The following is a 12,100-nucleotide window of genomic DNA, read 5'->3' on the forward strand; positions in this document are numbered from 1 at the left end:
TACAGTAGTACAGCAGTACAGTAGTATAGTAGTACAGCAGTATAGTAGTACAGCAGTACAGTAGTATAGTAGTACAGCAGTACAGTAGTATAGTAGTACAGCAGTACAGTAGTACAGTAGTACAGCAGTACAGTAGTACAGTAGTACAGCAGTACAGCAGTACAGTAGTATAGTAGTACAGCAGTACAGTAGTATAGTAGTACAGTACTATAGTAGTATAGTATAGTATAGTATATGTCGTGATGATGTCATGATGATGTCATGATGTGACGATGATGTCATGAGCTGTCATGATGATGTCATGAGCTGTCATGATGATGTGACGATGATGTCGTGATGATGTCATGATGATGTGATGTCATGAGCTGTCATGATGTGGGTGACTGTGGCTCAGTGGTTAGCATGACCCTCTTTCAATCAGAGGATTGGTGGTTTGATCCCCGGCTCAGCTAGTCCATGTTGATGTGTCCTTGAGACGCTTAACCCCTACTGCTCCCCGTGGCTGTGACTACGCTGTAGAAGGAATGTATGTCCACAGGCTGTCAAATGTATAGAACCCCCCCCCCCAAAACCTGAGGACACTGAACAATATTCAATAGCACGTGCACTTTATGATGATCCACTTATTTATCTGTCTACTTGTGTTGTGAATGTTTCTATGGTTGTTTTTAATGTTTGTCTTTACTGTATGAGCTGCTAAACTGTTTTTCGTTGTTTTTGACAATGACATTAAAGTATTCTATTCTATTCTATGTCGCTTTGGATAAAAGCTTCAGCTAAATGATGTGTGTTGATGATGATGTGTCATGATACCATGATGTTGTGTTGTCGTGCCGATAGCTCTCGGTCAGCTGACTGGAGGTAATGGAGGCAGTAAAGAGCTCCTTGATCACATCAGTTATTGCACTGCGCAGCAGGAGGATCCATCAGAGGATCCATCAGAGGATCCATCAGAGGATCCATCAGAGCACTCAGACATCAGAGCCTCAGGGACCATTAATGGATCCGGCTTCCCAGAATCCTCTGCTGGATGATGGAAACACTTCTCTGACCAGCTCAGGACCAAGGGTCAGAGGTCAGGAGAGGAACTCCAGAAGAAGCAGAGGTGGAACGTAACGCAGTACTTTAACTCGAGTACTTGCTGGTAGTACTTGTACTTAGTTTGAAGCGTTAGTGTAGATTAAACTAAACAGGATATGAAGGAGTACATATCAACATTAAGGCTCATCAGATAGAAGAATCAATACTTCCACTCCTTTAGAGCCACGTGAGGAGCACTGAACTAGGATGCTGACATGTCTGTGAGTGTGTGTGTGTGTGTGTGTGTGTGTGTGTGTGTGTGTGTTCATGAAGACGACACAGAGCAGCTGGAGTCAAACACACATTTATATTGTGTATATATATATATATATATATATATATATATATATACACATATATATATATATACATATATATATATATATATTTATGTATGTGTATATATATATATATACACATATATATATATACATATATATATATACATATGTATGTATGTGTATATATATATGTGTGTATATATATACATATATATATATATATATATATATATATATATATATATATATATATATATATATATATATGTATACATATATATATATATATATATATATGTATACATATATATATATATATATATATATATATATATATATATATATATATATATATATATATATATATATATATATATATGCCCCCCTATACATGCCCCTCTTTCAATCAGAGGATCGGTGGTTCAATCCCCGGCTCAGCTAGTCCATGTCGTTGTGTCCTTGAGACTCTTAACCCCTACTCCCCCGTGGCTGTAGAAGGATGTACGTCCCTTTGGATAAAAGCTTCAGCTAAATGTACTACATGTATGATGTATAAATACACACAGGTACATATATGATGTATAAATACAGGTACTATGAACATGAGACCAGAGAGTCGACTGTTGAAGAATGACATCATCACTCCGGACAGAGCCGGGTGGAGTTAATGGACACACACACACTTCCTGGTTACTGACCCCACCCTTTATCTGTAGAAACATGAAGCTGCTGATTAGCTTAGCATCGAGACATGGAAACAACCAGATGATCGTTAATCAATAAGTTCAGAGGAGCTGATCAAATAACAAAGATACTGCAGTACTACGTGTATCTAGAACGAAGTACAGTACTATATGCACCTCTGAGATGTATAAAGTACTATATGCTTCTAAGATCTAGTACAGTACTACATGTACCTCTGAGATGTATAAAGTACTATATGCTTCTAAGATCTAGTACAGTACTACATGTACCTCTGAGATGTATAAAGTACTATATGCTTCTAAGATCTAGTACAGTACTACATGTACCTCTGAGATGTATAAAGTACTATATGTCTCTAAGATCTAGTACAGTACTACATGTACCTCTGAGATGTAGTACAGTATAAAGTACTACATTCACCTCTGAGATGTATACAGTATAAAGTACTACATTCACCTCTGAGATGTATACAGTACTACATGTACCTCTGAGATGTATAAAGTACTACATGCACCTCTGAGATGTATACAGTATACAGTACTACATGTACCTAGTAGTAGCGATGATGGACGCCCATGGAGCAGTAAAGGCGAGTGGGTGCGTTGGATTCGCCCACCTGTGAGAGGTGAGAGTCTGAGAGCAAGGCTCCTTCATTATTCATGTTCAGGGGTTATTGATCGACTGTTTGTTTACAGCCTGTAAACAAGTCAACAAGGTCCTCACACAGGCGGATGTTACGGGTTCCACTTCCTGTTTCCATCAGTAACACTTCCTGTTTCCCTCAGTAACACTTCCTGGTTCCATCAGTACCACTTCCTGTTTACCTCAGTAACACTTCCTGTTTCCCTCAGTAACACTTCCTGGTTCCCTCAGTAACACTTCCTGGTTCCATCAGTAACACTTCCTGTTTCCATCAGTAATGTTTCCCTCAGTAACACTTCCTGGTTCCATCAGTACCACTTCCTGTTTACCTCAGTAACACTTCCTGTTTCCCTCAGTAACACTTCCTGTTTTCCTGAGTAACACTTCCTGTTTCCATCAGTAACACTTCCTGTTTCCATCAGTAACACTTCCTGCTTCCATCAGTAACACTTCCTGCTTCCCTCAGTAACACTTCCTGCTTCCCTCAGTACCACTTCCTGTTTCCATCAGTAACACTTCCTGCTTCCATCAGTAACACTTCCTGTTCCCCTCAGTAACACTTCCTGTTCCTGCTTCCCTCAGTAACACTTCCTGTTTCCATCAGTACCACTTCCTGTTTCCATCAGTACCACTTCCTGGTTCTATCAGTACCACTTCCTGGTTCCATCAGTAACAACGTTCTCCATAGAACGTTCTCCAGGTTAATTAATTGACTGGACGTTCTGTTTAGGAACGTTCATCCAAAGTTCTGTAGAGACCGTAGGAGAACCTTTGTGGTCCAGCACACGGTTCTCTGAACATTGAGCGGCTGGTTTTCAAAACGAGTCCTTTAAAAGCTAGGAGGACCAGGATGACCAGGAGGACCAAGAGGACTAGGAGGACCAGGGGGACTAGGAGGACCAGGGGGACCAGGAGGAGCAGGAGGACCAGGAGGACCAGGAGGACTAGGGGGACCAAGGGGACCAGGAGGACTAGGAGGACTAGGAGGACTAGGAGGACTAGGGGGACCAAGGGGACCAGGAGGACTAGGAGGACTAGGGGGACCAAGGGGACCAGGAGGACTAGGAGGACCAGGAGGACTAGGAGGACTAGGAGGACTAGGAGGACCAGGAGGACTAGGGGGACCAGGAGGACTAGGAGGACCAGGAGGACTAGGAGGACTAGGGGGACCAGGAGGACCAGGAGGACTAGGGGGACCAGGGGGACCAGGAGGACTAGGAGGACCAGGAGGACAAGGGGGACAAGGGGGACCAGGAGGACCAGAAGGACTAGGGGGACCAGGAGGACTAGGAGGACCAGGAGGACTAGAAGGACTAGGAGGACTAGGGGGACCAAGGGGACCAGGAGGACCAGGGGGACCAGGAGGACTAGGAGGACCAGGAGGACTAGGGGGACCAGGAGGACTAGGAGGACCAGGAGGACTAGGAGGACTAGGAGGACCAGGAGGACTAGGAGGACTAGGAGGACCAGGAGGACTAGGGGGACCAGGAGGACTAGGGGGACCAGGAGGACCAGGAGGACTAGGAGGACCAGGAGGACCAGGAAAACTAGGGGGACCCCTCGTCCCCCTAGTCCTCCGGTCTTCCTCCTCTCCTATCCACGTGTGGAGCGCTGTCCCCGGCCTGCTGAGCCTCCCCACGCCGGGGACAGCAGCTGGAGGCCGGGCAACAAAACACACCGCGCACGTCCTGTTTATTGTGCCGTGCGCGCGTGCGTGCGGGACAATAAACACACACACACACACACACGCGCGCGCGCACACTGCTCCCGCGGCCACGCCTGCTCTGCCGCGCGCGCCGTTACTCGGCTCCATCCTCCGGCTCTAATGGCGGGGAGCGCGCCGCGGGCATGCGGGCGGAGGAGCGCCGCGGCCCGGCGACAGAGGACCGCGCCTCCGGGGGGACCTCCAGACCGGAGCAGACCGGGTCCGGAGCAGACCGGGTGCGGGTACGGGGAGTCTGCAGAGGATCCGTGTGTCGCTCCGCTCCAATCACAGCTCAGCGACAACAGAGACCAGCATAGACCACTACAGACTACTACAGACCAGTATAGACCAGTATAGACCAGCACAGACCAGCAGGAGCTGCTTACCTGCTGAGGAGAGGAGACGAGAGGGGAGGATAGAGGAGAGGAGACGAGCTGCTGCTGCGGCTGCTGCGGCAGAGAATGACGGAGGAATCCGCACTGCCCCTCCTCCTCCCTCCTCCCTCCTTCTCTTCTCCCTCCTCCTCTCCCTCCTCCTCCTCCTTCTCTTCTCCCTCCTCCTCCTCCTCCTCCTCTCCCTCCTCCTCCTCCTTCTCTTCTCCTTCCTCCTCTCCCTCCTCCTCCTCCTTCTCTTCTCCTTCCTCCTCTCCCTCCTCCTCCTCCTTCTCTTCTCCTTCCTCCTCTTCCTCTAACCCTAACCCATTTATATATATATAATATAAATATATTTATATATATATACATATATATATATGTATATATATATAAATACATACATTTATATATATATATAAATGTATTTATATACATATATATGTATATAAATAAATAAAAATAAATAAATATATTTATATAAATGTATTTATATAAATATATTTATTTATATATATGTATTTATATAAATACAGTATATATTTGATATGAATGAAATATATTTATATAAATGTATTTACATAAATATATTTATTTATATATATGTATTTATATAAATACAGTATATATTTGATATGAATGTTATTGTTACAAGAGAACAATAATAATAACAATAGATGTTACAGCAGGAACACTGGTTTGTTTTGGGCTGGATTCCGGAAGTGATGTCACGCGAGGGCGTGGCTCGGTGGTCATGAATAATGAATGAGCTCAACGGAGCTGCAGTTTGTCTGTGATTTCACTGAGCGCTGTCCAGAGCTACGGCCGCTGAGCCTTATGGGTAGTGTAGTTTATTCCTCCCATGAAGGAACGTTAACGTCTGATGACGTCATACCAGAACATACTCAGAGGTCGTGGAGGCCGAGGGAACGTTCTCCAGCCGTATGGGTTCTTCTACTGTCAATCACCTTCAGCCCCGCCCTAAAGCGTCCCCTGCTTTATGGTCTGTTTGACTCTAAATGACCATAATGTACTAAATGAACATCATGCTGTATTGAAGAAGACTTGAAACTAGAGATTGAGACATAAACTCATGTTTACAATGTTTACTGAGGGAATACATCAAGAGAAGTAGAGTCATTTATATAGACTTCTATACAACCAGAGGAGTCACCCCCTGGTGGTCAGGAGAGAGAATGCAGCTTTAACACATGAAGCATAGACTTCTATACAACCAGAGGAGAGAGCAGGGAGTTGACTACGCCAATAAAAGGATCCATTTGAAGAAGGTAAGTATTTACTGAACTGTAAGAATGTAACTATCGATAGTTTGTTGACGTTAGCTTAGCAACGTTAGCACATGTAGCTCATGTCTTGATCATAGTCAGTGTTGGATCTTCCTTACATGTTGGTGTGTAATTATTAAAATTACTTTTAGTGAACTCATACTGACTAGTAGTAAAGTATTTTACAGAGAGGATTCACAGTGAGGGTCCAGAGGACAACATGCAGCATCCAACACGTCACCTGGTTTTACACATTTATTTACATGTGTCTTCCATTTTATTCATATATATTCCACTGCATTTGTGAACCTAAGACCTTTGGTAAAACTATTTCCATCTCCAAAACCGATATACCACCTCGAGATTAAATTTTTCAGCTTTAGTCATATTATCTCTTTACACTTGTGCCGTATGTCCATGGTGCCTCATTATACAGAGATGAGGTTGTTCTGTAATGTTAGATATAACACACATGGTATCTATCATATGCAAGTGACTTTAAAAGGTGAATTTAAGAAATGATGTAAAAGAGATAAAATGCCCCCCGACTGCAGAGGGCTAAACTGGAGGTTGTCTCCTGGCTGGACAGTCGCTGAGGCTCATGGGTAGTGTAGTGTTGAGAGGACAGAGGTTCCTGAGGAAGGCTCGATAGAGCAGGAGGCTGTGTAACGTGAGCCGGTCAGCAGCTCTGATGGAACATCATGAGAACATCCGCTCATCGTGTATGAATCTCACTGCACACAGTCACCTTTAGACTTTTATTTCAACGTCCAGATAAATAAAACATAAAAAAGAGGATCACAGATCGCTGGGAAAATAAACCGAAGACTTCCTCACAGAGAAAAGAGCAGCGAGAGCCGGGCGGCGGTCAGAAGTCCAGCCACTCCGCCATGTAGACGCAGTTAGACGGAGAGATCTCTCCTCCTTCGTGACAGTCGTCAAACACCTGAGGACAGGAAACAGGAAGTCAGCGCTCGCCACACGGAACCCCAACGACCTCATGCACATCCTGACCAGTGGATCCATGACTTTAAACCAAATGTCATTACAAACATTTAGTGAAATCTGGGTGTAAACAGAAATAATTGAGTAAATGTAGTATTTAAACTAACAATGAAAATACAAAGCATACAGTAAACCTTAAATGATAGTTTGATTAAAAGAATAAACATTTATATAGATGCCTGTATGGATGCGTGAATGAACGTCATGAACACATGAATACAACACATTTACTAAACTTTTCGGATTATATTTTTTTTCATGACTTTTCCAGGCCTGGCGATAACCATTTTAAACTCATGACGGTCCCAGGTCAGAACTGGTCCCTCTGTTACCGGGCAGAGTCCGCAGGGCGTCCTGACCAGGCCCGTGGGCTGCAGCACGGGGTTCACGCCGCGGTACAGCTTCATCTGCCCGTCCACGCTGCCCAGCGTCCCCTCCTTGGCGGCGATGATGGTCATCTCCACCTTCCCGTCGTAGATCAGCGTGTTGAGGATGGTCTCGATGTCGTCCATGGACAGGTCCACCTGCGGGAACACACCCGTCACTCAAGCTGGAGACAGACGTGTTATTCACGCTCGACTAAGACTCAGAGTCTGGTTCGGAAGGGGTGTGATGTCATAGGGGGGCGGGGCTGTGGCACCTTGCTGATCCCCAGCTCACAGATGTACTTCCAGACTTCATGCGAGGTGGCAAAGGAGCTGTTCCTCTGGACCATGGGGCTCTGCTGGCTGTCCCGCGCTGCTTCAGCCTGGACACAGTGGTGCAACATTAGCATACATATGGTGCAACATTAGCATACATATGGTGCAACATTAGCATACACATGGTGCAACATTAGCATACACACGGTGCAACATTAGCATACATACGGTGCAACATTAGCATACATACGGTGCAACATTAGCATACACACGGTGCAACGGCAGCGAGATACGTGATATTAAAGTGATGAACACATTAATGTTTCAATATTTATAGTGCAATAATATAAAATACATATTATTCTGCATATATAATTTGATGCTAATACTTTTGTACTTTTTATGTACACACATGCTGCTGTTGCACCGTATTCTCTCACAAACACATGCTGCTGTTGCACCGTATTCTCTCACTCACTCACACACACACACACACACACACACACACACACACACACACACACACACACACACACACACACACACACACACACACACACACACACACACACACACACACACACACACACCTTGCTCTGCAGGAACTTGAAGCACTGCTGGTTGAGAACCTCCACAAACTCAGACTCAAAGTCCTGGTCGCTGTACCAGGCGCCGCCAGTCACCGAGCGGTCCGGCTGCAGGTTGTACAGCATGTACACCTTCTTCTTGGACGCCTGCACACACACACACACACACACACACACACACACACACACACAGTCAGAGGAACCCTCGTGCCGTCGCATCTCTACGTTCTAGACGTTGGACTCACGGCGACGGACTTGACGGCTTTGATGAGCTTCTTGCTCTCCAGGTTCTTCAGGATCTTGTTGACCTCCGTCAGAGGGAGGTTGCTCTTGAAGCGGATGTCTCTGCTCCAGATCCCTGCAGAGAACACAAGAACACGAGAACCGTTCACAGGCTGCTGGTCTGAAGGAACAACATCATAACCATCACAACAATCACAACAATCATAACCATCACAACCATCACATCACAATCACAACCATCATAACTATCACAACCATCATAACCATCACAACAAGAAGAAGAAAGTATCCTTTATTAATCCCCTTGGGGAAATTCTTCTCTGCATTTGACCCATCCCTGGATGGGGAGCAGTGGGCAGCCCTGAGAGGCGCCCGGGGAGCAGTTGAGGGTTGGGTGTCTTGCTCAGGGACACTTCGACATGTGAGCTATGGGGGGACTGAGGATCAAACCAGCTACTTTGTGGTTGCGGGACGACCACTCATCCCCCTGAGCTACAGCCGCTCCTATCATAAGGTCACAATCACAACAATCACAACCATCACAACAATCACAACAATCATAACCATCACAACAATCACAACAATCACAACCATCACAACAATCACAACAATCATAAACATCACAACCATCACAACAATCAAAACCATCACATCACAGCCATCACAACAATCATATCACAACAATCACAACAATCATAACCATCACAACAATCATAACCATCACAACAATCAAAACCATCACATCACAGCCATCACAACAATCATAACAATCACAACAATCAAAACCATCACATCACAGCCATCACAACAATCACAACAATCACAACCATCATAACACAACCATCATAACCATCACAACCATCACAACAACCATCACAACAATCATAACCATCACAACAATCATAACACAACCATCATAACATCACAACCATCACAACAATCACAAAAATCATAACAACCATCTCAACAATCATAACCATCACAACAATCACAACCATCATAACCATCACAACCATCATAACAACCATCACAACAATCATAACACAACCATCATAACATCACAACAATCACAACCATCACAACAATCATAACAACCATCACAACAATCATAACCATCTCAACCATCTCAACCATCATAACCATCTCAACCATCATAACACAACCATCATCACCATCACAACAATCATAACCATCACAACAATCATAACAACCATCACAACAATCATAACCATCTCAACCATCTCAACCATCATAACACAACCATCATCACCATCACAACAATCATAACCATCATCACCATCACAACAATCATAACCATCATCACCATCACAACAATCATAACCATCACAACCATCACAAAAATCATAACAACCATCATAACACAACCATCATCACCATCACAACAATCACAACCATCACAACAATCACAACCATCATAACCAGTGCGTTACCTTTGTTTCCTGCGTCCTCGATGACCTGGTAGACCAGCTTCTCCTGGTTGTCTGAGCCTTTCATCTTACTGCAATGCCAGAAGAAGACTCATCAAGTACACAGTACTGTGACAGTACTACACAGTAGTACTTTGACAGTACTACACAGTAGTACTTTGACAGTACTACACAGTAGTACTTTGACAGTACTACACAGTAGTACTTTGACAGTACTACACAGTAGTACTTTGACAGTAGTGTACAATACTTTGACAGTACTACACAGTACTTTGACAGTAGTACTTTGAGTGTGTGTACCTGGCGCTCTGCATGTCCTTCATCCTGTACAGGAGACCTGAGCTGTTCCTCAGCAGGTCCAGCTGACCCTGGAATCAGAAACACAACAGGTAACACCAGTAACACAACAGGTAACACCAGTAACACAACAGGTAACACAACAGGTAACACCAGTAACACAACAGGTAACACCAGTAACACAACAGGTAACACAACAGGTAACACAACAGGTAACACCAGTAACACAACAGGTAACACAACAGGTAACACCAGTAACACAACAGGTAACACCAGTAACACAACAGGTAACACAACAGGTAACACCAGTAACACAACAGGTAACACAACAGGTAACACCAGTAACACAACAGGTAACACAACAGGTAACACCAGTAACACAACAGGTAACACCAGTAACACAACAGGTAACACAACAGGTAACACCAGTAACACAACAGGTAACACAACAGGTAACACCAGTAACACAACAGGTAACACAACAGGTAACACCAGTAACACAACAGGTAACACAACAGGTAACACAACAGGTAACACAACAGGTAACACCAGTAACACAACAGGTAACACAACAGGTAACACAACAGGTAACACTAGTAACACAACAGGTAACACAACAGGTAACACCAGTAACACAACAGGTAACACAACAGGTAACACCAGTACGGTCAGACTGACCAGTGACAGCAGCTTGTTGATGGCCATGGCTCTCTGCTGGGGCTCCAGGTGAGGCATGTCGTTCTGGATCACCTGGTCTGTGATGCCATGAGGGAACTGCTGGCACAGCACTTTGATCCTGGACACACACACACACACACACACACACACACACACACACACACACACACACACACACACACACACACACACACACACACACACAAAGCTGAACTTTGACGTCAGACCCCGTGAGTAAACACAGGTTCTGGGGCAGCAGGAGGCGCGTGCGTGAGTTGGCAGCAGGCCGAACCCCCGACCACCTCTCCGCGGATCAGAACATGTGTTTCTCATGAATATGTAACTCGTGTGTGTCCGGCGGTGCGCGAGGAAACACTAAATGAGGCAGAACGCGCGCGCAGTTTGGCGCTACAGCGCGTGAGCGGCGGGTAAAGCTCGCTGACGTCACCAGACGGACCTGCTCTCCACCTCCGCGACGTCCAGAGTGTTGGTCTCCTTCTTCAGCGGGACGTCCGCCATCTTGAGTTTCTTACGTTTCCTCCCAGCTGACTGTTATGTAGCCTGTTAGCTTGTTAGCTAATGTTGTGTCAGACCGACACGCCACTTCAGGGGTCCTTAAAGTTGCCGTAGGGCGTCCTGGGATCTGCCTGTTTAATAAAACACGGGCGACCAAAGAAGAAACGCTTCGCCTTCTGTTGTTGTTGTTGTTGTTGTTGTTGTTGTTGTTTTATTGATTTAAAACACAGTATGAAAACACTTTAAAGGCACATTTTATCGTCAGTTATTTTCTGTGGAAGTGTTTATATATTTAAATAAGGCGGAGCTCGTTGCCATGGTGACGCGTCGGTACACGGAAGTGTCCTCCGAGTCTTCTTGAATCTGAAGTAAGATTATTTATTATTCTACTGTATTTATGTGTAATTATGCGGACATGCGCAGTGCGACGCGGCTCTGACGGGTGTAGTAGTATATATATATATATATATATATATATATATATATATATATATATATATATAGTATTTATACACAGTCTGTGAGCAGTAGTATGATGAGTGTTTACATCTGATGTACTTCTTCTATCTCACGGGACTATTGTACTTTTACTGCACTATTCATGTACATTCATGT

At 44.6% G+C, this 12,100-nt stretch overlaps 1 protein-coding gene across 1 annotated transcript; it reads right to left on the reverse strand.

Annotated features, from left to right (window-relative positions):
- Window positions 1-6,814: 6,814 nt before the first annotated feature.
- polr3f (polymerase (RNA) III (DNA directed) polypeptide F) lies at window positions 6,815-11,566 on the reverse strand. The gene is made up of 9 exons (XM_079219852.1): window positions 11,427-11,566; window positions 10,970-11,087; window positions 10,295-10,362; window positions 9,998-10,065; window positions 8,549-8,661; window positions 8,307-8,450; window positions 7,716-7,823; window positions 7,408-7,599; window positions 6,815-7,016 (listed from the first exon to the last, which is right to left on the reverse strand). Exons 1-9 carry the CDS (start codon window positions 11,486-11,488, stop codon window positions 6,939-6,941), a joined length of 951 nt encoding a protein of 316 aa, XP_079075978.1. The 5' UTR covers window positions 11,489-11,566; the 3' UTR covers window positions 6,815-6,938.
- Window positions 11,567-12,100: the final 534 nt, after the last annotated feature.

The sequence above is a fragment of the Taurulus bubalis genome, assembly GCF_910589615.1.
Source record: "Taurulus bubalis genome assembly, chromosome: 6".
Lineage (NCBI taxonomy): Eukaryota > Metazoa > Chordata > Actinopteri > Perciformes > Cottidae > Taurulus > Taurulus bubalis.